We start from the raw sequence: 27155 nt of genomic DNA on the forward strand, positions 1-27155 counted from the left end.
GCTAGTTTCGTTCGGAAGTTAGCGTGATTTCCACAGACGGACGGACAGCCGGACAGACGGACAGACGGACAGACGGACGGACGGACGGACATGCTTAGATCGACTCAGAATTTCACCACGACCCAGAATATATATACTTTATGGGGTCTTAGAGCAATATTTCGATGTGTTACAAACGGAATGACAAAGTTAATATACCCCCATCCTATGGTGGAGGGTATAATAAATACACGATGCACAAGGATATTATTCTATAGTTGTTACCAAGCAACTGGTCCTGACCAATTTAACTCAAGGCGAAGGCATTTCTCTCTCTCTCTCTCTCAATGAGACGAAGCAATTTTCAAATCTTTCTTCCATCAAATTGTCACTTTTCAATTGTCAATATTTCTTTTTGGAAGGATAAAACTTAAGCGTTAGCTTCTTTCGACGATGAACATCGAGTTATTCCCACATCCTCACCACTGGCCACTGCTGACGATGATGAATTTGAGGATTTCAAAGAAATAGTTGAAGATGTTTGTGTTGAATTGTTAGGCGGTGTGAAATTAGATGTAATATCAGCATCAATATCACTTCCATCCGATTCAGTATTACCATGGTGAGGATGACATTTATTTGTGTTTCCAGAAGAAGACTCAATTTGCCTATGCTCCAAAGGAAACGTGGCTCCTAATTCTCTTGTTGCCATAGATTGCATGCGATTGTTATTATATTTTGGATTTGGCCTTTGACGAAACCAAATTGGCAAAGAGTTGTTGCCGGCCTCACTGGGGATTGTGGCAGTGGAAGTTGCCAAAGGACTTGAAATATATTTCGCTGTTTCCATGGACATTTGCCTCGTTAGAGCTAGTGGTGTGACTGTTGGATTAGTGGTTAAATCATTTGATGATAATGAAAAATGTCTGCTGCCATTTGAAAACATTTGTTTGCGACAATCACGATGCGGATTTATGTGGCCCATTTCATTGGTTAACATAGGCGATGGCCACGAGAACGAGGAGCTGGTGGAGTGATGATGTGGCAATGGCATTGCCACCATGGATGAGGACAAGTGATTCGATTCTCCATCATGTGTTGCAATAAAATCGTCAAATTGATTTGTGTTTAACCGTCGTTTGCGTCCAGCAGAATCTTCTTTCTGGGTATCATGTTCTTCATTCGGGGATTCTCCCATTTCCAATACTGGATGCAAGGCAAATGTCGATGTAGTACTGGCATTCATATGCGATGGCATTGTTGGTGGTGTTGCAGCGTCCATTGTTAGATTTTCCATAGAAAATGCTTTGAATTTTAAGAGTTTAGCTAAAAATTTATTACAGGATCTCGATACTGTTGTATTTCTTTTGGTTTCCATTGCTACGTTTATTTTATTTCCTTCTTCCTCCCTAACTTGCATAGGGAATTTTTGCCATACTCTTTCCTCACCCCCCAGCAATGAGACGGGCGTCGTCATCATCGATTTATGAACTTCTCTTCGCCAAGCATCACATTCGATGGTTGTCTTTACCATCTGCAGTTGTCTTTTATGACGTCCAAAGATTTTCTGACGCACTTTATCTTCATTGCGACACAAATTGAAGGCATTTGTGAGGGCTGCATGTAACTGTTCAGCAATTAAGGCTGGTCGAGGATAGTAACGATCACGACATACTGGACAACTTTCGGACCGTATACGGCAATCGACACACAACAAATGACCATTTTGACATTGCATTGCTGGTGGAGTTATGGTATCCAGACAAACAGGGCATTCCAGAACATTGAGTACACATTGAACCACTGTGGAGAGACGTTGCAGTGACCGAGGCATTGGGGCAGCACATAAACTCTGCAAAACAAATGTGAGTGAAGAATTAAAGGAGGCAATTAATTTGAAGGATATATTACCAAAGCTACTAGAAATGTTGGAAGAATTTAAAAAGAATTTAAACAATTATATACGGCCGTACGTTTGGCCAGGCGGAATCCTAAATACCCACCACCATGAATCAAATATTAGGGTTTCCTTTGAAATTTCAGGGGGGTTTGAGGATAAATCAAGCAGAACAGTTCAACCAGTACATTTCCCGAAGATAAATTTAAAGAGTTTACCTATAAAGACTATATCAGATTCTGGATTTGTAAGAACTATTTTTGTTTGAGTTTTAGAGGAATCATTAACATCTCTTGTAAGTGTGCCAGAAAATTATAAAATAACGTCTTGATTTGAAATCTTAAATCTGTAGATTTTCACCCGAGAAGTAAAATCTGGAAGTTTTACATTGAGTTTCAAGCAAATTTTCAGGATCGGAAGAAGTGAAATTTGATGCAAATTCTAGAATCCTAAACAATAAAATCATTTCTTGCACACCTATTTATAGTCCTAAACAACCTCCAACAACCATGGTTTCTACAAACCCAAAAAGTAAAATCGGGAGATCGGTCTATATGGGTTCTATACTAAAACAGTGACCGATATTCACCATTTTCGGCGTATCTCTTTATGGTCCAAAAATAATTCTAGATTTCGAATTTCATGCAAATTGGATAAAAACTACGGTTTTTATAATCCCAAGAAATAAAATCCGGAGATCGGTCTATATTGGGGATATACCAAAACATGAACCAAAACACGCCCTTTTCAGCACACCTCTTTATGGTCATAAAAAAATTCTAGATTTCCAATTTCAGGCAAATTGGATAAAAACTATAGTTTCCAAGAAGTAAAATCGGGAGATTGGTCTATATGGGGGATAAACCAAAACATGGACCGATACTCACCATTTTCGGCACACCTCTTTATGGTGCAAAAATACCTCCAGATTTCCAATTTCAGGCAAATTGGATAACAACATCGGATTCTAGAAGCCCAAGAAGTAAAATCGGGAAATCGGTCTATCTGGGGGCTATACCAAAACATGGACCGATACTCACCATTTTCGGCACGCCTATTTATGGTCATAAAATACCTCTAGATTTCAAATTTCAGGCAAATTGGATAAAAACTACGATTTCTTTAAGCCCAAGACCCCAAATCGGGAGGTCGGTTTGTATGGGGACTATATCAAAACCTGGACCGATATAGCCCATCTTCGAACTTGACCTGCCTACAGACAAAAGACGAGCTTGTGCAAAATGTCAGTATGATTGCTTCATTAATGAAGACTGTAACGTGATTACACCACCGGAGCCACTGTGGTGCAATGGTTAGCATGCCCGCCTTGCATACACAAGGTCGTGGGTTCGATTCCTGCTTCGACCGAACAGCAAAAAGTTTTTTCAGCGGTGGATTATCCAACCTCAGTAATGCTGGTGACATTTCTGAGGGTTTCAAAGCTTCTCTAAGTGGTTTCACTGCAATGTGGAACGCCGTTCGGACTCGGCTATAAAAAGGAGGTCCCTTGTCATTGAGATTAACATGGAATCGGACAGCACTCAGTGATAAGAGAGAAGTTCACCAATGTGGTATCACAATGGACTGAATAGTCTAAGTGAGCCTGATACATCGGGCTGCCACCTAACCTAACCTAGCGCGATTACAACAGACAGACAGACAGACGGACAGACGGAAATGGTTATATCATCTTAGAATTTCTCCCTGATCAAGAATATATATACTTTATATAGTCGGAAATCGATATTTCGATGTGTTACAAACGGAATGACAAACTTATTATACCCCCGTCACCATTCTATGGTGGTGGGTATGAAAAGGCCTTACCAAGAGGAATTTCACTTAGATTAAATACTTTAATCTTAAAGGAGACAAACAGTGGCTAGCAATTAGTTTAGGTATAGTGGTTAGTTTAGGTAGAGTTGCAGCCCGATATTTCAGGTTCACTTAGACTATTCAGTGCATTGTGATATCCTAAGTGGTAAATTTCTGAGTGCTGCCCGATTCCATGTTAGCTCAAAGACAAGGAACATCCCTTAAAGCCGAGTCCGAGCAGCGTTGCACACTGCTGTTTGGTGTTATTATACCCACCACCATAGAATGGTGACGGGGGTATAATAAGTTTGTCATTCCGTTTGTAACACATCGAAATATCGATTTCCGACTATATAAAGAATATATATTCTTGATCAGGGAGAAATTCTAAGACGATATAAGCATGTCCGTTTGCTGTATTCACGCTACAGCCTTCAATAATGGCGCTATCGTCCTGAAATTTGGCACAGATTCGTATTTTGGTTGCAGGCAGGTCAAGTTCGAAGATGGGCTATATCGGTCCAAGTTTTGGTATAGTCCCCATATAAACCGACCTCTCGATTTGGGGTCTGGGGCTTATAAAAACTGTATAATAATTTGCCTGAAATTGGAAATCTAGAAGTATTTTAGAACCATAAAAAAGTGTACCGAAAATGGTGCCTATCGGTCCATGTTTTGGTATAGCCCTCATTGTTTGTTTCTCCACTGAGGTCTTCTTTTCTGCATATCTCTCACAGATATCTGTTTTTTTTAAGGATTCATTACAGAGACCATTCAGTGAATATTTCCGCGTTGATTTCATAGCTATGTAGTATGTCAGTAGTGTTGTCGTCATTAATACTAAGTCAAATCGAATATAGTACAACCACTAAGCCTCTTGACGCCCCCAAAAGTAAACCCGATTGAAAGTTTTAACGTGATCGAAGCTGCTACCGAATCCAAACCGATTCCCATACTGCTACCAATAGCGAATATAAGGCCAGACCACTTGTACGGGTCTCCCCAACAACCAATACAACTAACTGCAGCCACAACCAATACAACCAAAGCCCCTTCACGGACCGATCTCCTTATTTGATTAATTGGTCATCTAGACATCACAATCTTGAAGTCATAATCTAGAGGAATTCAAGGTCTACAAATAGGTGTGCCGAATATGGCGTTTATCGTCCCAAGTCTTGCTGTAGTCCTAATATACACCGATATTATAATTTTTATTTTAGGTCCATAAAGAGATGTATGTATTTTGGTTTGGATAGAGCTTTGCTATACACGATCTCCGGATTCATCCCACATTGCGCAACACTACTACAAACATTTCTCGATTTCTTGAAATGGCGGTAAAAATATGCAGATTTCTGGCAATTTTGTTTGTCTAAATTTCGTCCGGAGAAAAGGGCTGTCAGATGAGAGATTGCAAAATTAGGGTTGTCCAATACCGCCAAATCAAATGAAAACCCTCACATGAAAGTCTTCGGATTTTCTTGAACTCGTAAATAAAAAGTTTCGTATTCCTCTAAAACTAAAAGAATCTTATAAATCCATCATCGGATCTCTGAATTAAAATTTCGGAACCACACTACAAGGGTTTGATCCAAGGTGATGTGTATTTAAAATTCGGCCTGTCCGAATTTACTTATTTTATGGTTAAGTCCTTTCAAATACCATTAAAAATTTCTCTACATAAGCTCATTTACATACTGACAGCACTTACCTCTTCGCTGCAATCGTTGCTATTGCATTTACTATTCCAGAGTAACAACGTGACTTGAGACTCTGAGGATTTTACCAATTTTGCAATTTCCGTGATACGCAACCCCAATACATCATAGCCATTAACCTGTCCCACACAAATGTTGTCGTTTGATAGGTGAATATCATCGAATTCATGACAAAACGGGGGCAAATATGAAATGACACAAATAGAAAAAAAAAATTATGGAAAAAAACAAGTATATACGGCCGTAAGTTTGGCCAGGCCGAATCTTATGTACCCTCCACCATGGATTGCGTAGAAACTTCTAAACACTGCCATCCACAATCGAATTACTTGGGTTGCGGCAACGCTTGCCGATGGCAAGGTGTCTTCAACCTCCTAACACCATCTTCTAAATTGTAAGTAAGTCCATACGTGGTATATATTAAATAAAAAAAAAAAAGACCGATTAAATACGTATATAATTCAGTTTGACAAAATTTTCTATAGAAAAAAAAAATTTGACAAAATTTTCTATAGAAATGAAATTTTAACAAAATTTTCTATAGAAATAAAATTTTCACAAAATATTCTATAGAAATAAAATTTTGACAAAATTTTCCATAGAAAGAAAATTTTGACAAAATTTTCTATAGAAATAAAATTTTGACAAAATTTTCTATAGAAATAAAGTTTTGACAAAATTTTCTATAGAAATGAAATTTTAACAAAATTTTCGATTGAAATAAAATGTTCACAAAATATTCTATAGAAATAAAATTTAAACAAAATTTTCTATAGAAATAAAATTTTGACAAAATTTTCCATAGAAAGAAAATTTTGACAAAATTTTCTATAGAAATAAAATTTTGACAAAATTTTCTATAGAAATGAAATTTTAACAAAATTTTCTATAGAAATAAAATTTTCACAAAATATTCTATAGAAATAAAATTTTAACAAAATTCTCTATAGAAATAAAATTTTAACAAAATTTTACACAGAAATAAAATTTTGACAAAATTTTCTATAGAAATAAAGCTTTGATAAAATTTTCTATAGAAATGTAATTTTAACAAAATTTTCGATAGAAATAAAATTTTCACAAAATATTCTATAGAAATAAAATTTTGACAAAATTTTCCATAGAAAGAAAATTTTGACCAAATTTTCTATAGAAAAAAAAAATTTGACAAAATTTTCTATAGAAATGAAATTTTAACAAAATTTTCTATAGAAATAAAATTTTGACAAAATTTTCTATAGAAATAAAATTTTAACAAAATTTTACACAGAAATAAAATTTTGAAAAATTTTTCTATAGAAATAAAGTTTTGACAAAATTTTCTATAGAAATGAAATTTTAACAAAATTTTCGATAGAAATAAAATTTTCACAAAATATTCTATAGAAATAAAATTTTGACAAAATTTTCCATAGAAAGAAAATTTTGACAAAATTTTCTATAGAAATAAAATTTTAACAAAATTTTACACAGAAATAAAATTTTGACAAAATTTTCTATAGAAATGAAATTTTAACAAAATGTTCTATAGAAATAAAATTTAAACAAAATTTTCTATAGAAATAAAATTTTGATCGGATCGGATGAATTTTGCTCCTCCAAAAGGCTCCGAGGTCAAATCTGGAGAACGGTTCATATGGGGGCTATATATAATTATGGACCGATATGGACCAATGTACCAAATTTCAGCCGGATCGGATGAAAATTGCTTCTCTTTAAGCCTCTGCAAGCCAAATCTGGGGATCGGTTTTTGGGGGCTATATGTAATTATGAACCGACGTGGACCAATTTTTGCATGGTTGTTACAGACCACATACCAACATCATGTACCAAATTTCAGCCGGATCGGATGAAATTTGCTTCTCTTTGAGGCTCCGCAAGCCAAATCTGGGGATCGGTTTATATGGGGGCCACATATAATTATGGACTGATATGGTTAGAGACCATATATTAACAACACGTACCAAATTTCAACTGAATCAGATGAATTTTGGTCTTCCAAGAGGCTCCGGAGGTCAAATCTGGGGATCGGTTTATATGGGGCTACATATAATTATGGACTGATATGGATCAATTCAGATGAATTTTGGTCTTCCAAGAGGCTCCGGAGGTCAAATCTGGGGATCGGTTTATATGGGGCTATATATAATTATAGACCGATGTGGACCAATTTTTGCATGGTTATTAGAGACCATATACTAACACCATGTACCAAATTTCAGCCGGCTTGGATGAAATTTGCTTCTCTTAGAGGCTCCGCAAGCCAAATCTGAGGGTCCATTTATATGGGGGCTATACGTAAAAGTGAGCCGATATGGCCCATTTGCAATACCATCCGCCCTACATCAATAACAAATACTTAAAACTTAAGTCGATAGCTTGTTTCGTTCGGAAGTTAGCGTGATTTCAACAGACGGACGGACGGACATGCTGAGATCGACTCTGAATTTCACCACGACCCAGCATATATATACATTATGGGGTCTTAGAGCAATATTTCGATGTGTTACAAACGGAATGACAAAGTTAATATACCCCCATCCTATGGTGGAGGGTATAAAAATAAACGTGGTGAGGAAAGAAAACATCATCTCGTTTAGTAGTATCAAGGTATCAAAAAAAAAATCATGCCTTCATCGAAGAACTTTCGAAAGCAGTTAATGCACTTAATCGGTATGATGGTTGAAGGACATTTGTTGGAATATTGCTAAAATGACATGCATTCGCTTGCAGTTTGGGGAAAACTTATCAAGAAACTGTAATCCACATAAAAAGAGAACACACAGAGAAACACATACACCCGCACACCAGTCCATTCATATGGAAATCATATAGTGGTGTACTTTGCCTACTGCTTTTAATGTGGGCCTCCCACATTCACCACCCATAACATTTTCTTAACAAAATCCACCACCATCCCAGTCATAACTTACCATCCACATTTAGCATACAAACAACATAGCATAACAGTTTATATTAACTGTTATATTACATTTAAGCTACAGGATAGGATGTTTCCCACCATAGCAGGGGACAGTGTTATCACTGAAATTAAACACCATTACCGGCATTCTATAAATGTAAAGCAGGTTAGTTATACTTTGCATTTATAACCCATAGGTATTGAAGCAATATAGAAAAATTCATGCATTGAAACATGGATTTTTTTATTGTTTCAATTGAATTGATTGTAAATATTCTAAAGAAATTGATTTTGGTCGAAAAAATCAAATAATTTTTAATTGATGCTATCAGTTATTTATTGTGTTTTCTTTACTTATTTATAATTGTTTTTCCTTTGGATGAAATAAAAACAAGTAAGGAAAGTCTAAAGTCGGACGGGGCCGACTGTATTATACCCTGCACCACTTTGTAGATCTAAATTTTCGATACCATATCACTAGGCTGTCCATTACATCTCTTTTAAAGAGAACATGTTCTCTTTTTGTGTTCGTATCTTTTTTTTCACTCTCTTTTTTTGGTGCCGTATTTTTATGTCCAACAGTGCTCTTTATGTACTATATTTCAAAAAAAAAAAAAATCCTAGATGGATGGAATTTTATTTATTTAGTAGGAATTCGCCACAATTGTTCGCACTAATTGTTTATTAGGTTAAATTTGTTGACAAACTAAAGGCCGGAACACAATTGCGACGTTTCGACGTACTGCGTAAAAATTGGAAATAGATGTACTTGAACGTACGACGTAAATACGCCAATACGTTGTCGTCGTCAATTGTGGGCGAGATCATAGGAACATGTGTGTTTTATTTTTGACAGCGTATTTTTGAATTTATTTTGTTTATTTTTTAAGAAAATGTGATTCTTTTTGTTTTTTATTGTTTTATTATATACACCTAGACATCGCTTTGCGTCGCAGATACGTTCAAAAAAAAAAAAAAAAAAAACACGACGCAAAGTGCATTATGATTTTCTATGGCAAACCATGCAAAGATTGGAGATAACAACGATAATAACGCAACTTCGGAAAACTAACGACGCAAAGTGAAAACTAGTACTAAGTCAGCAGCGACGCAACTTCGAAACAACGCAAAACGAAACGATGCAAAGCGAGGTCTAGGTGTATTTATTTCGTTGTTTCTATCATTAGAAACTATTATTATTTTAATTTTAACATCAATAATAATTAATTATTTAATAAAGAATTTTTTATTGTAAACTCTTTTTTAGTTGAAATGTTCTCTTTTTTTTAAAGCGAAAGTTCTCTTTTGAAAATTATCCATATGGAAACCCTACATATCACATCCTTCAAATGTGTTGGAAGCTATATATAAAGGTTTGTCCCAAATACATACATTTAAATATCACTCGATTTGCACAGAATTTGATAGACTTTTACAAAATCTATAGACTCAACATTTAAGTTGGCTAATGCACTAGGGTGGAACATAATGTTAGTAAAAAACAAGTATATACGGCCGTAAGTTCGGCCAGGCCGAAACTTATGTACCCTCCACCATGGATTGCGTAGAAACTTCTACTAAAGCCAATGGCAAGGTATCTTAAAACTTCCTAACACCGAAATATATACCACATATATTAAAATAAAAAAGACCGATTAAATACGTATATAATTAAGTTTAAAGTTTCTATAGAAATACAATTTTGACAACATTTTCTATAGAAGTAACATTTTGACAAAATTTTCTATAAAAATAAAATGTGGAAAAAATTTTCTATAAAAATAAAAATTTTGACAAAATTTTCTACAGAAATAAAATTTTGACAAATTTTTTTATAGAAATAACATTTTGACAATGTTTTCTATAAAAATAAAAATTTTGACAAAATTTTCTACAGAAATAAAATTTTGACAAAATTTTTTATAGAAATAACATTTTGACAATGTTTTCTATAAAAATAAAATTTTGGTAGATTATTTTTGGCTCGAGTGGCAACCATGATTATGAACCGATATGGACCAATTTTTGTGTGATTGGGGATCGGCTATATATAAATATAGACCGATATGGACCAATTTTGGCATGGTTATTAGCGGCCTCATACTAACACCACGTTGCAAATTTCAACCGGATCGGATGAATTTTGCTCCTCCAAGAGACTCCGGAGATCAAATCTGGGGATAGGCTTATATGGGGGCTATATATAATTATATGGGGGCTATATATAATTATTGACCGATATGGACCAATTCTTGCGTGTTAGTTAGAGACCACATTCTAACACCATGTTCCAAATTTCAACCGGATCGGATGAATTTTGCTCCTCTAAGAGGCTCCGGAGGTCAAATCTGGGGATCGGCTTATATGGGGGCTATATATAATTATGGGTCGATGTGGACCAATTTTTATGGTCATTAGAGAACATATACCAACACCATGTACCAAATTTCAGCCGAATCGGATAAAATTTGCTTCTCTTAGAGGCTCCGCAAGCCAAATCGGGGGATCGGTTTATATGGAGGCTATATATAATTATGGACCTATGTGGACCCATTTTTTCATGGTTGTTAGAGAACATATACTAACACCATGTACCAAATTTCAGCCGGATCGGATGAAATTTGCTTCTCTTAGAGCAATCGCAAGCCAAATTTGGGGGTCCGTTTATATAGGGGCTATACGTAAAAGTGGACCGATATGGACCAATTTTTGCATGGTTGTTACAGACCATATACTAACTCTATGTACCAAATTTCAGCCTGATCGGATGAAATTTGCTTCTTTTAGAGCAATCGCAAGGCAAATTTGGGGGTCCGTTTTTATGGGGGCTATAAGTAAAAGTGGACCGATATGGCCCATTAGCAATACCATCTGACCTACATCAATAACAACTACTTGTGCCAAGTTTCAAGTCGATAGCTTGTTTCGTTCGGAAGTTAGCGTGATTTCAACAGACGGACGGACGGACGGACATGCTCAGATCGACTCAGAATTTGGAACACAATTTTAGTAAAGAAATATGGGAAACATTTAAATCTGAAGCAATTTAAATGAAACTTCGCAAAAGTTTATTTATGATTTATCGCTCAATATATATGTATTAGAAGTTTAGGAGAATTAGAGTCATTTTTACAACTTTTCGACTAAGCAGTGGCGATTTTACAAGGAATATGTTGGTATTTTGACCATTTTTGTCGAAATCAGAAAAAGATATATATATGGGAGCTATATCTAAATCTGAACCGATTTCAATCAAATTTGGCACACATGACTATATTACTAATTGTACTCCTAGTGCCAAATTTCAACCAAATTGGGCCAAAACTCTGGCTTCTGGGGCCATATAAGTCCATATCGGGCGAAAAATATATATGGAAGCTACATCTAAATCTGAACCGATTTCAACCAAATTTGGCACGCATAGCTACAATGCTAAATCTACTTTCTGTGCAAAATTTTAACCAAATTGGGCCAAAACTCTGGCTTTTAGGACCATATTAGTCCATATCGGGCGAAAGATATATATGGGAGCTATATCTAAATCTGAACCGATTTCAATCAAATCTTGCACACTTGACTATACGACTAAATGTTATGTTTGTAAAAAATTTCTAGCAAATCGGTATAAAACTCTGGATGCTGGGTCCATATTAGTGCATATCGGGCGAAAGATATATATGGGAGCTATATCTAAATCTGAACCGATTTCAACCAAATTCGGCACACTGTACGACACTGTAAATTGCACTCCTTGTGAACTGATTTAGGGCCGTATATATCGAGTGAAAGATATATTTGGAAGTAGAGCTGTGCGCGTGAGTGAAGTTTCAATCACACTCACGCACATTCACGAAGCAAATGTTTATTCATGCACGCTCACGCCAGATATGTGAGGTAGCCAAAAGTAATTAAAAAAAAAATTTCGACAGCTAAATTAATTTTAGTTATTGAGATAATAGGCGTGATTAACATACGAGAAGTAAATCATAATTTGTTTGGTGAACATGATTTCGATTCACGCACATTCGCTAGAGTTGCTTTGGATTTCGTTTACGACTCACGTGATTCACTCGTGAGTCTTGCGTGTCAAGACAATTTCGTGCCATGTGTACTCCTCTATTTGGAAGTTGTACCTAGGTTAGGTTAGATTAGGTTATTCTGAACTAAAACACATACATCCATCAACTTTGAAGCCGATTGAACTAATAATGCGACCTAGACTTTGTTCGGAAAGACAGAAATCGATTTGGCGGTCGGCCCTGAGCATTATTGCCAAAGCCACCATTTATCTATCTCGTCTCCTGCTACCAGGGATCCGGAGCGGTCCATTTTTTTCGCTCCGCTCCGCTCCCGCTCCGGAGAAAAAAAAACCGCTCCGCTCCTCGCTCCGCTCCGAGAAAAAAAAAATCGCTCCGCTCCGCTCCACGCTCCGCTCCTCTTCGAGAAAATTATAGTACAAACATTGTATTATTTGTTCAATTGAGTTTTATTTTATTTAGAGAAATCGGGAGGTACATATATGGGAGCTATAGCTAAATCTGAACCGATTTCGATGATTTTTTGCACATATAGTTAGTGCTATAGAAGATTACATTTCGCCAACTTTGAGTAAGATCGGTTGATAAATAATTTGACAAAATCGGGCGATACATATATATGGGACCTATATCTACCGATATAGGTTTCGATGAAATTTTCAGACTTAAAGGGTGATACAGAAGATTATTTTCTGCTAAATTTGACGACGATCGGTTAGTAAAAAAAGTGCAACGTGACCCCATTTGTCGAAATCGGGCAATACATTTATATGGGAGCTATATCTAAATTTGATCCGATTTCATCCAAATTCAATAGCGTCCGTCCTTGTGCCCAAAAAAACTCCCTGTACCAAATTTCATCAAAATCGGTTAATAATTGCGACCGAAATCCTGTGAACAACAAATACATGGACAGACGGACGGATGGACGGACGGACACCAAGCGCTAGATCGACTCAGGAGGTGATTCTGAGTCGATCGGTATATATTTTATTAGGTCTAAAATCAATATTTCTGTAGGCACATTTTTTGGCAGATCAAACTTATTATACCCTAACCACTATGTGGTTTAGGGTATAATGACTTTAAAACAATGTGTTGAAATATTTTATTAATTTTGAAGATTTTTTCAGAAATATTAAATCCATTTTGACTTCATTAAAACGAAATTTGCATTCATGTTAGGATACACATTTTTATGTCGAAACACTTAGATATAAGGACAAACAGACTTCATTGAAAAGTTTAGAGACTTTTAGACAAGGAAAAACTTTTTTTCAGAGAAATACGTCTTCTATACTAAGCAAAATTCGTATTCGTATTTTAAGCATGTGAAATATTTGGCCTCCCGACAATATTCTTTGCGGTGCATCTACTACATCTACTATTTAATATGTGATAGAAACCAAATTTATGAAAATGGACCAAATTCTGTTTGGTCTGACCATCGGACCAAATTCAAAAATTATAAATCTTTTGGACCAATTTTGGTCCGATCGGACGAAAACGGCAACGCTGATTGGAATTGAAAGTCTATACACAGAGTAGAAGTAACTACTCTCCGAAAGTTTTTTTTGTTTTGCAACAGACGTAGAGAAGAGGTTTTGTTATATTTGTAATGTGTGTGTGTATGTTTATGTTTGCAACAACCTCCATCGAAATCAGCCCGTGGTATACCTACGAATATTCTTACTCAGATCTAGTGTTACTTAATTTCGCTTTTTTCCCTTTATTGTAAAAATACATTTTCGAACAGCGTTTTTAAGAAATGTTCGTTCTCAAAAAAAGTAGATAACATGCAATAATACAAATCAAGTCATTATTTTTCAATGTGAGAAAAAAAATAAAATACCTGTATATGCGCACATTTTTCAACCAAAATTGAAACTATCCATAATTATACCCTGCTCCACACTGTGGAACAGGGTATTATAAGTTAGTGCATATGTTTGCAACACCCAGAAGGAGTGCATATGTTTGCAACACCCAGACACATGGTGTCTTTGGCAAAAATGCTAAGGGTGGTCTCCTGAGTCGATATAGCGATGTCCGTCTGTCCGTGAACACATTTTTGTAATCAAAGTCTAGGTCGCAGTTTTAGTCCAATCGACTTCAAATTTGGCACAAGTATGTGTTTTGGCTCAGAATAGATCCCTATTGATTTTGGAAGAAATCGGTTCAGATTTAGATATAGCTCCCATATATATATTTCGCCCGATATGGACTTATATGGCCCCAGAAGCCACAGTTTTACCCTAATTTACTTAAAATTTTGCACAAGAAGAACAATTGGTACTATAGTCAAGTGTGCCAAATTTTATTGAAATCGGTTTAGATTTAGATATAGCTCCCATATATATCTTTCGCCCGATATGGACTAATACGGTCCCAGAATCCAGAGTTTTACCCCAATTTAGTTGAAATTTTGCAGAGGGAGTAGAATTATCATTGTAGCTGTGCGTGCCAAATTTTGTTGAAATCGGTTCAGATTTAGATATAGCTCCCATATATAGCTTTCGCCCGATTTACACTCATATGGCCACAGAGGCCAATTTTTTGGTCCGATTTAGTTGAAATTTTGCAAAGGGAGTAGAATTAGCATTGTTGCTATGCGTGCCAAATTTGGTTGAAATCGGTTCAGATTTAGATATAGCTCCCATATATAGCTTTCGCCCGATTTACACTCATATGACCACAGAGGCCAATTTTTAACTCCGATTTAGTTGAAATTTTGCAAAGGGAGTAGAATTAGCATTGTTGCTATGCGTGCCAAATTTGGTTGAAATCGGTTCAGATTTAGATATAGCTCCCATATATATGTTTTTCTGATTTCGACAAAAATGGTCAAAATACCAACATTTTCCTTGTAAAATCGCCACTGCTTAGTCGAAAAGTTGTAAAAATGACTCTAATTTTCCTAAACTTCTAATACATATATATCGAGCGATAAATCATAAATTAACTTTTTGGAAGTTTCCTTAAAATTGCTTCAGATTTAAACGTTTTCCATATTTTTTACTAATATTGTGTTCCACCCTAGTGCATTAGCCGACTTAAATTTTGAGTCTATAGATTTTGTAAAAGTCTATCAAATTCTTCCAGATCGAGTGATATTTAAATGAACGTATTTGGGATAAACCTTTATATATAGCGCTCAACACATTTGGCGGATATGATATGGTATCGAAAATTTAGATCTACAAAGTGGTGCAGGGTATAATATAGTCGGCCCCGCCCGACTTTAGACTTTCCTTACTTGTTTTAATTAAATTTTTGAGAACTAATATCAGAAATAAGGGAATGCTAGGATATAGTACAATAGTAAAGCAAATGTGAATGAAAAAAAGCATGCCCGGTTCCAAAGATTTTGTCTACTTTAACAGTTTGGGTATTAATTCCGAGCCAAAGAAGCGGAGAATACAATTAAGGATACTTTAAAGACGTAATTCTCTTTTAAATTTGGGGGTTATGTACTTGCTTCTAGGAAGCAAATGTTAATTTTTAATTTTTTTTAGATTTTTTCGTCAGTTGTTATCAAAATCCCTTAAAAACGAGTTAACGAGTTATTTTTTTTCCATATTAAGACTCGACTTCCAGTAGAAATTATGCTATGTTTCAAGTAAAAGCGTCTTTAAAATAAAGTGTTGAAAAACATGTCTTATTTTTTAACGATTTTTTGCTTTGTAGGCAAGAAGCAAAAAGGAAACAAATTTAAAGACAATTTTATTATTTTAAAGAATTTTTCTTAATTATTAAAGTCACGTTGACATTACCTCAAAAATTTTATCTTTCATGTTATGATACACATTTTTAAGTAAAATCACTTAATTATAAGGACATTACAACTTCATTCAAAAGTTTATTGCCTTTTGGACAAGAAAAAAAACTTTATTTTAGAGAAATGCGTCTTCCATGTTAAGCAAAATTTGCATTCTTATTCTAAGGACATGGAATCTTTGACTTCACGACAATATTTTTTTCAGTGTAGAAAACTAAAAAATTAAATATAAATAAGATCGTTTAATTGCATTTATTTGACGTTCATTACAAACATCTTTGTAGTAATACGGGATGAAATTGATCGAAAGTACTGTTGTTACTTTTACAACACATACTAGATATATATTTTGACATTTGCCGTTTTTGAAAACAATTACTAAAAAACACGTTGTGTTTTCCCCAATGTACGTACGTACAAAAATACATATCGTACATTTTAAACGTTTACTCACACTACGCTAAGTACTAGCTAAATTTGAAATTACCTACACAGTGTAATTTCAAAGTTACACATTTCATTCAAGTAATATTTTATTCGGAGCGGAGCGGTTTTTCATTTGGAAACCGCTCCGCTCCCGCTCCGGCAAATAAAAGGGCTTGCTCCGCTCCGCTCCACGCTCCGCTCCACGCTCCGCTCCGCTCCACGCTCCGCTCCGCTCCGGATCCCTGCCTGCTGCACCCTCACAAAAAATCGCTTCTGTAACATATACTCCCAAACATATTTTGCTTCAAGCATATACATTTTTATTGCCCAAACATTTATATGTTTGATCTCTTCCAATATATAATATGTTTTAAAGCACATTGGTCTAAACAATATATGTTTGGGTAGTCTAAGTTCCAAACATTTTGTATTTTTGCATCCAAATTCAATAATGTTGTCTTCCAAAAAACAATATGTTATTATGTGAATATATAATATGTTTGGAAGCACTTTGCACCCAAAATTATTATATGTTTAAAAAATTCTCCCAAACAATATTGTGCTCAAAATTTTATTTATTTATTTATACATTTACAATCATAATCAATTACGAAAATAAACAGGTAATATAGGTGCTAACAACATAGGTTTTCGACCTGAATGCTCAAAATTGTTTTTCTGCCTAATTGTATATTCCCCCACATCTTTCTCACTTCCACGAGATTTTTTAGTTCTTAGCACCTTTTTCTGTAATACAAACATTGTAGAAGAAATTATTAAATTTTATGATTTTTTTTTATTTTAATTTTACCTTTTGCCGGACGGGGATTCGAACAGCGGACCACACAGTTTGTAAGGATCAAAGAAGTAGCTGATCAATTGCCCAAGGAAAAATAAAATGTTAATTTTGTAATAACAAGCAACAACCACCAACTTAATTCAATATCGCTCCCTGTTAAATAGCGCTCCAAGCTACTAAACACATATATGTTTATAGGCTATTTCTAAATTAATATATGTTTGCATCCAAGCATATTATATTTACAAACATTTTATGTCCCAAACATAATATGTTCTAACATATTAACATATATGTCCCAAACATGTTATGCTAGTTTATGAACATTATATGCTTGCACTCAAAAATATTGTGTTTATAAATTTGTGTTCCACACATATAATGTTTATAGCCAAACATATGAAAAACAGTCTTTTTCATCCGTGAGGGTGTTGCAAGCATACGTACTCCAAAGATGTCTCATTTACATTTATTTTAAAATTGTGTTACCAATACGATTGACCTGTGTTCTTCCCAAAATTTCTTATGGCTTTGGGGAATTTTTCTGTTTGGTGAACATCCCAAGCCACTCAAAGTCAATAAAATGTTTTTTGTTTTGTTTCCATTCATGTAAATTCCCTCGAACTTGGTGGATCCCATAGCAAGTATACAGACTGATAAGAAATTGTCTTCAATAATTTTAAGTATATAAGCTACAGAATTCAAAAGCAGACAGTGTCAGTTGCAATTTAAATAAATTAAAGAAATATTTCGATTCCATCAAGAATAACAAGAAAAGAAAGATGAAGTGTGTTCTCGTATTAGGAGTCTGTATAGCAAGCCTTTGCATGGTTTCAATTTCCTCAGCATATCCTCAAAGGGTTTATGTACAAAAATTGCCTTATTATCCACCACCAACAAAGGCACCAAGGCCAATTAGAGTCAGACGATCACCGGATAATGCACCTTTGAGGTAAGGATATAAAATTTAAGAAAACTAAATAAATAAAAATGTACACCTAAAAATGTCAATTAAAAAATTATTTTTCATTGACAGAAATATTATCATTATCTTTATTTTTTTTTAAATAAAAAAAATGTAATTAAAGAATTAATTGTTCCATATCCTTTTTTTAATTAACTAAAAATTAACATAATTAAAAAAATTAATTGGATCGATTAATTAATTTTTGAATTGACATTCAATTATCAATAACAATTCAAGAATTAATTAATCAATGTTATAAGTTTTATTATCGAAACTATCACAATTAAGAAAAAAAAGCAAAACATAATTGGAGCAATTTATATCGTGGACAAATTCAACAAAAAAATTTTCTTTGATCGATTGAATTAATTCATCATTAAATTATTTGGAAATTATTAAAAACAAATACATTAATTATTTTATTGAAAATTTTTTTCAATTATAATTTAATTGAATGTTATTACCGAATTTAATAATAATTTAAATGCAATTAAAGGGTGATACGGTCAAAATTTTGTCAATATAAACTTGACGCTTTTGCATTTAAAAAACCTGAACACCTCTCATTTTGAAGGTGTGTGTGTGTAGAATGTTGCTCCTATTTTGATTTTGGAATTCACTCTTCAGTTGTCAAAATGCCGTCCAAGCAAGAAGAGCAGCGTATCAAAATTTTGCTCGCGCATCGCGAAAATCCGAGCTATTCCCACGCAAAGCTGGCAAAATCGCTAAAAGTGGCCAAATCAATCGTTACAAATGTAATTAAAGTGTTTGGGGAACTTTTGTCGACAGCCAGGAAGTCTGGATCGGGGAGAAATCTAAAACCGGAAGCCGCTGAAACGACCAAGAGAGTTGCCGGTAGTTTCAAGCGAAACCCTAACCTCTCTCTCCGAGATGCCGCAAATAAGCTGGGTGTATCGTCTACAACCGTGCATCGAGCCAAAAAACGAGCCGGACTATCGACTTAAAAGAAGGTAGTGACTCCAAATCGCGATGATAAACAAAATACGACGGCCAAAGCACGATGCTGACGAAGTTTGACTGCGTGGTAATCGACGACGAAACCTACGTCAAAGCCGACTACAAGCAGCTTCCGGGACAGGAGTTTTTTACGGCAAAAGGAAGGGGAAAGGTAGCAGATATTTTCAAGCACATAAAACTGTCAAAGTTCGCAAAGAAATATCTGGTTTGGCAGCCATCTGTACCTGTGGCTTGAAAAGCAGCATTTTCATAGCTTCCGGGACTGTCAACCAAGAAATTTACTTGAAAGAGTGTTTGAATAAACGTCTGCTGTCTTTCCTGAAGAAACACGGTTGTTCCGTACTGTTTTGGCCGGATTTGGCATCTTGCCATTACGGTAAAAAGGCCATGGAGTGGTACGCCGCCAACAACGTGCAGGTGGTTCCCAAGGACAAGAACCCTCCCAACACGCCAGAGCTCCGACCTATTGAGAAATACTGGGCTATTGTAAAGCGGAACCTAAAGAAATATAGTTTGACAAAATTTTCTATAGAAATGAAAACTTGACAAAATTTTCTATAGAAATAAAATTTTGACAAAATTTTCTATAGAAATAAAAACTTGACAAAATTTTCTATAGAAATAAAATGTTGACAAAATTTTCTATGGAAGTAAAATGTTGAAAAATTTTTGTATAGAAATAAAATGTTGACAAAATTTTCTACAGAAATAAATTTTTTACAAAATTTTCTATAAAAATAAAATTTTAACAAAACTTTCTATGGAAATAAAATTTTGACAAACATTTCTATAAAAATAAACGTTTGACAAAACTTTCTATAGAAATGAAATTTTGACACAACTTTCTATAGTAATAAAATTTGACAAAATTTTCTATGGAAATAAAGTTTTGGTAGATTATTTTTGGCGATATGGACCAATTTTTGTGTAATAAGTCATCGGCTATATATAACTAAAGACCGATATTGACCAATTTTTACATGGCTGTTAGAGGCCATATATTGACAAAATGTACCAAATTTCAACCGCATCGGATGACTTTTGCTATATATAATTATGGACCGATATGGACCAATTTTTGCATGGTTGTTAGATACCATATACTAACACCATGTACCAAATTTCAACTGGATCGGATGAATTTCGCTCCTCCAAGAGGCTCCTGAGGTCAAATCTGGGGATCGGTTTATATGGGAGCTATATATAATTATGAACCGATATGGACCAATTTTTGCATGGTTGTTAGAGACTATATACTAACACCACGTTCTAAATTTCAATTGGATCGGATGAATTTTGCTCCTCCAAGAGGCTCCGGAGTTCAAATCTGGGGATCGGTTTATATGGGAGCTATATATAATTATGAACCGATATGGACCAATTTTTGCATGGTTGTTAGAGGCCGTATACTAACATCAGGTACCAAATTTCAGCAGGATCGGATGAATTTTGCCCCTCCAAGAGGCTCCGGAGGTCAAATCTGGGGATCGGTTTATATGGGGGCTATATATAATTATGGACCGATATGGACTAATTTTTGCATGGTTGTTAGAGACCGTATACTAACATCAGCAACCACATTTCAACCGGATCGGATGAATTTTTCCCCTCCAAGAGGCTCCGGAGGTCAAATCTGGGGATCGGTTTATATGGGGGCTATATATAATTATGGACCGACATGGACCAATTTTTGCATGGGTGTTAGAGACCATATACTAAGACCACGTACTAAATTTCAACCGGATCGGATGAATTTTGCTCCTCCAAGAGGGTCCGGAGGTCAAATCTGGGGATCGGTTTATATGGGAGCTTTATATAATTATGGACCGATATGGACCAATTTTTGCATGGTTATTAGATGTGGTATACTAACATCAGGTACCAAATTTCAACCGGATCGGATGAATTTTGCTGCTCCGGGAGGCTCCCCAAGCCAAATTTGGGGATCGGTTTATATGGGGGCTATACGTAAACGTGGTCCGATATGGCCGATTTTCAATACCATCCGACCTACATCAATAACAACTACTTGTGCCAAGTTTCAAGTCGATAGCTTGTTTCGTTCGGAAGTTAGCGTGATTTCCACAGACGGACGGACAGCCGGACAGACGGACAGACGGACAGACGGACGGACGGACGGACATGCTTAGATCGACTCAGAATTTCACCACGACCCAGAATATATATACTTTATGGGGTCTTAGAGCAATATTTCGATGTGTTACAAACGGAATGACAAAGTTAATATACCCCCATCCTATGGTGGAGGGTATAAAAACTGCTAAGGACGAGCAGCAGTTCAAGGCAAACTGGCTTTCTGCGGCGAAGAAGGTGGACAAGGTGGCTGTACAAAATCTGATGGCAGGTGTCAAGCGTGAGGCCCGGCAATTCGGATTTGAAAAACGCGAAAGCCTAACTGAATATTTTTCCTGAATTTTATACTCATTGAACTTGAAAAAGAGATTTAATTTGATTTTTTAAATAAACGATTTCACCGATTTACACGCGTTTCCCTTTGTATCACCCTTTAGTTTTTAAAAATTCCATTGATTTTTATCAATTTCATTTCAATTGCAAATTATTTAGATCACTTATTTTTGTGATGGAATTAATCAAATATATATTTTTTCAATTGTTTTTCAGCAAGGGCGTTTCCATAGTAACAAATTCCGCTTCTGGAAATCTGTACTCAGGACCCTCAAATCGAGTTGATGCTAAAGTTACCCAAAGTCAAACCAATTTTCCCTCTGGCAAAATTGCCGAAGGATCAAGTGGTTCCATTGATTGGTCGAATGCTCATGGTGTGGGTGCCTCCATTAGCAGGGACATCAATAAGGGTGTTAGTGATACACTGAGCAAATCTGTGAACCTGAATCTCTTCAACAATGACAGAAATCGCTTGGATGCCATTTATTCACAATCCACGATAAGACAGGATAATGGTTTCAAATTCGGTAAAGAAAGTGGTCTTTTGAATTGGTCCAACTCTGGTGGTCATGGTGCAAATGCTGGCATCTCACGTTTTGAAGGTTTTGGCAAACAAGCTTCAGTGGGTGCTAATACTAATCTTTTTAAATCGAACGATGGTAATACCCGATTGGATGCCTATGGTAGTGGATCCAAGTGGTTAAGTGGACCTTTTGAAAATCGTCAAGAATTTGGATTTGGCCTAACTGGAAGTCATAGTTTCCGTGGATAGATTTAGTTATGTTTTTATATATTAAAAGAGAAATTAATAAATATTTATTATATATAAATAAGCCATCAATTTTTTATGGGTACATATTATTGGGATATGGTAATCGAATTAATTATTTAAATTGATTAAACTTTAGTAGACAAATTATTATTATGTTTATACCCTGCGCCACACTGTGGAACAGGGTATTATAAATTAGTGCATATGTTTGTAACACCCAGAAGGAGACGAGATAGACACATGGTGTCTTTGGCAATAATGCTTAGGGTGGGTCCCTGAGTCGATATAACCATGTCCGTCTGTCCGTCCGTCTGTCTGTGAACACATTTTTGTGATCAAAGTCTAGGTCGCAATTTAAGTCCTATCGCCGTCAAATTTGGCACATGTTCCTAATTTGGGTCAGAATAGAACCCTACAGATTTTGGAAGAATCGGTTCAGATTTAGATATAGCTCCCATATATATCTTTCGCCCGATATGGACTAATATGGACCCAGCAGCCAGAGTTTTATACCGATTTGCTTGAAATTTTGTACAAACATAACACTTACCCCCATTTTCATAAAGCTCCGTTAGTGTTCCGTTAACTAACCAACTTTTGAACCGTATTATGGACGAAGTTGTCATCTTGCATATATATTCCATATGCCAGTTAGGAACTTAACTGAAGAAATTTTTTTAGTTAAAGTTAACTGGAGAGAAGGTATTTGCAATTTGCTTTCTGTTAACTGGCAGTTAAAGCATAACGGAGCTACTTGAAAATGGCCGTTAGTCGTATAGTCAAGTGTGCCAAATTTTATTGAAATCGGTTCAGATTTAGATATAGCTCCCATATACATATTTCGCCCGATATGGACTAATGCGGTCCCAGAAGCCAGAGTTTTACCCCAATTTGGTTGAAATTTTGCACAGGGAGTAGAATTACCATTGTAGCTATGCGTGCCAAATTTGGTTGAAATCGGTTCAGATTTAGATATAGCACCAATATCTAGCTTTCGGCCGATTTACACCCATATGACCACAGAGGCCAATTTTTTGCTCCGATTTAGTTGAAATTTTGCACAGGGAGTAGAATTAGCATTGTAGCTATGCGTGTCAAATTTGGGTGATATCGGTTCAGATTTAGATATAGCACCCATATATAGCTTTCTGCCGATATACACTCATATGACCACAAAGGCCAATTTTTAACTCTGATTTAGTTGAAATTTTGCACAGGGAGTAGAATTAGCATTGTAGCTATGCGTGCCAAATTTGGTTGAAATCGGTTCAGATTTAGATATTGCTCCCATATATAGCTTTCGGCCGATTTACACTCATATGACCACAAAGGCCAATTTTTAACCCTGATTTAGTTGAAATTTTGCACAGGGAGTAGAATTAGTATTGTTGCTATGCGTGCCAAATTTGGTTGAAATCGGTTCAGATTTAGATATATCTCCCATATATAGCTTTCGCCCGATTTACACTCATATGAACACAGAGGCCAATTTTTAACTCTGATTTAGTTGACATTTTGCACAGTGAGAAGAATTAGCATTGTGGCTATGGGTGCCAAATTTGGTTGAAATCGGTTCAGATTTAGATATAGCTCCCATATAAATGTTTTTCTGATTTCGACAAAAATGGTCAAAATACCAACATTTTCCTTGTAAAATCGCCACTGCTTAGTCGAAAAGTTGTAAAAATGACTCTAATTTTCCTAAACTTCTAATACATATATATAGAGCGATAAATCATAAATAAACTTTTGTGAAGTTTCCTCAAAATTGCTTCAGATTTAAATGTTTCCCATAATTTTTTACTAACATTGTGTTCCACCCTAGTGCATTAGCCGACTTAAATTTTGAGTCTATAGATTTTGTAAAAGTCTATCAAATTCTGTCCAAATCGAGTGATATTTAAATGTATGTATTTGGGACAAACCTTTTTATATAGCCCCCAACACATTTGACGGATGTGATATGGTATCGAAAATTTAGATCTAAAGGGTGATTTGTTAAGAGCTTGATAACTTTTTTTTTACAAAAAACGCATAAAATTTGCAAAATCTCATCGGTTCTTTATTTGAAACGTTAGATTGGTCCATGACATTTACTTTTTGAAGATAATTTCATTTAAATGTTGACCGCGGCTGCGTCTTAGGTGGTCCATTCGGAAAGTCCAATTTTGGGCAACTTTTTCGAGCATTTCGGCCGGAATAGCCCGAATTTCTTCGGAAATGTTGTCTTCCAAAGCTGGAATAGTTGCTGGCTTATTTCTGTAGACTTTAGACTTGACGTAGCCCCACAAAAAATAGTCTAAAGGCGTCAAATCGCATGATCTTGGTGGCCAACTTACCGGTCCATTTCTTGAGATGAATTGTTCTCCCTCAAAATGGCCATAGAATCGCGAGCTGTGTGGCATGTAGCGCCATCTTGTTGAAACCACATGTCAACCAAGTTCAGTTCTTCCATTTTTGGCAACAAAAAGTTTGTTAGCATCGAACGATAGCGATCGCCATTCACCGTAACGTTGCGTCCAACAGCATCTTTGAAAAAATACGGTCCAATGATTCCACCAGCGTACAAACCACACCAAACAGTGCATTTTTCGGGATGCATGGGCAGTTCTTGAACGGCTTCTGGTTGCTCTTCACTCCAAATGCGGCAATTTTGCTTATTTACGTAGCCATTCAACCAGAAATGAGCCTCATCGCTGAACAAAATTTGTCGATAAAAAAGCGGATTTTCTGCCAACTTTTCTAGGGCCCATTCACTGAAAATTCGACGTTGTGGCAGATCGTTCGGCTATTCATGATGAAATGTCAAAGCATACTGAGCATCTTTCTCTTTGACACCATGTCTGAAATCCCACGTGATCTGTCAAATACTAATGCATGAAAATCCTAACCTCAAAAGAATCACCCTTTACAAAGTGGTGCAGGGTATAATATAGTCGGCCCCGCACGACTTTAAACTTTCCTTACTTGTTTTTTTTTATGGGTACGTATTGTGAGATCGAGGCTTTATTGGGATATAGTAATATAGTGAATCGCATTAATTATTTAAATTGATTAAATTTTAGTAGACAAATTATTATTATGTTTTTAAATAATGATGTTCTTGTCTTAGTTTGAGTGCCTGTTATTTGGTTTGGATGTGTTCTTTTGTATGACGTTGGTTGTTAGTGTGTGCTCTTGTGATTGGCTTTTGCTATGCTGGCAAGGTGAAAATAGTTTGAAAGCCATTGAGATTACTTTGTGGAAAAGAGAGTGAGTTAAAGCAATGGGAGTAATATAATTGTACTTTGTATATGTTATATTTAGATAGGATGGGTGGGAAAGTGTAGTGAAATGATAGCATGTTTAGGTGTTAATATGATGAGATAACGGATTTGTTTTTTAATCATTCAAAAATGTATAGTTGCGAAATTAAATTTAGTTCTTTTAAGAACATTTAGAATATCACATTGCTGTACATTAATTTAATATGTAGCTTCTGAAATAGGCATTTCACCTACGGATATATGGTTGTATCAAAAGGCTTATTATATTGTTCTTACCTGGAAACTCATTCTATTATACTCTGTGGGTTTTTGCAATAGCAATAAAGTCAAATTGAAGGAGCAGTGGTAACAAAATAGGCCGACCACCGATACAAATTTGGATAAAAAACTCATCATTTGAAACTTTTCTATACATTTCAAATTTCTTATATGAAACAAGTAAGGAGAGTCTAAAGTCGGGCAAGGCCGACTATATTATACCCTGCATCACTTGGTAGATCCACATTTTCGATACCTTATCAAATCCGTCGAATGTGTTGGGTGCTACACGCAAAGAAAAAAAAACGTTTGGAAAACGTGTACCGAAAACGTTTTTCTTTTGTTAGAGTTTTTTGAATTGCTTCGAAAATTTTAAACTTTTATCACCAAAAAAATTCGTTTGTTACAAAATTTTTATTTTTTCAATAAAAAAAGTTATTTTTGAAATAACAACACAGTCCATTTCGTTTATATCAAACACTGTTCTTTTCTGACTTTAGGTCTTTAATAAGACACATTTTACAGTTCAAAATTTAATATAGTACAATGTAATGTTGAACATTTTTTCGGAATCTTCCGAATATATCTGGAATATATGTAAAAAAAAAACAAAAGCAAAAAAAATAAACTTTGGCCGAAGCAGGGATCGAACCCACGACCCTTGGCATGAGAGTCGGACGTAGCTACCACTGCTCCACGGTGCCAAACTAAATGTTTTTTCCGGTAAATAAACTTTGTTTATTCGGTTCGTGGGCGCCGCAAGCTATGCTATATAAATATAACTTATATGGATATTTATCTATTGATGACCATAACAGGTACATAGATCAGTGGTTAGTGTGTTGGCTTACAATGTGCATGGTCCGCGGTTCGATTCTCCGTCCAGGCGAAAGGTAAAAAAATTTAAAAATTTATAAAATCGTATAATTTCTTCTACATTGTTGGTATTACAGAAAAAGGTGTTAAGAACTAAAAATCCTCGTGGATGTGAGAAAGATGTGAGGGACAATGCAATTAGCAAGAAAATAATGTTTTTATGAAATTTATGAAATTGTTTTTACATCCTGGAAAAGAATAAACGTTTATCACAAAAAGTATATACTTTTCTTCCA

At 35.4% G+C, this 27155-nt stretch overlaps 2 protein-coding genes across 3 annotated transcripts in view; one reads left to right on the forward strand and one right to left on the reverse strand.

Moving 5' to 3' along the window:
* Positions 1-276: 276 nt before the first annotated feature.
* The window catches only part of LOC142220753 (uncharacterized), a 39886-nt gene continuing 13007 nt past the window's right edge, over positions 277-27155 (reverse strand). Inside the window, exons 3-4 of one of the 2 annotated variants that reach the window (XM_075290072.1) lie at positions 5406-5531; positions 277-1831 (exon numbers count right to left, since the gene is read on the reverse strand). In XM_075290072.1, coding sequence (XP_075146187.1) covers positions 410-1831; positions 5406-5531 — 1548 coding nt within the window. In that variant the 3' untranslated portion in view covers positions 277-409. The remainder of the gene's footprint in view (positions 1832-5405; positions 5532-27155) is intronic. The other variant, XM_075290078.1, reaches the window with a different exon arrangement.
* LOC142220766 (sarcotoxin II-1-like) lies at positions 18085-22580 on the forward strand. The gene is made up of 2 exons (XM_075290091.1): positions 18085-18327; positions 21964-22580. Exons 1-2 carry the CDS (start codon positions 18158-18160, stop codon positions 22517-22519), a joined length of 726 nt encoding a protein of 241 aa, XP_075146206.1. The 5' UTR covers positions 18085-18157; the 3' UTR covers positions 22520-22580.

Source organism: Haematobia irritans, chromosome 1 (assembly GCF_050003625.1).
Source record: "Haematobia irritans isolate KBUSLIRL chromosome 1, ASM5000362v1, whole genome shotgun sequence".
Taxonomy (NCBI): domain Eukaryota; kingdom Metazoa; phylum Arthropoda; class Insecta; order Diptera; family Muscidae; genus Haematobia; species Haematobia irritans.

What these genes read in the sequence shown, in the direction of transcription:
- LOC142220766 (XM_075290091.1), top strand. Translation starts at nt 18,158, where the DNA reads ATGAAGTGTGTTCTCGTATTAGGAGTCTGTATAGCAAGCCTTTGCATG. An exon ending in CCGGATAATGCACCTTTGAG is followed by an intron (nt 18,328 to 21,963) that starts GTAAGGATATAA and finishes ATTGTTTTTCAG; the next exon opens with CAAGGGCGTTTCCATAGTAA.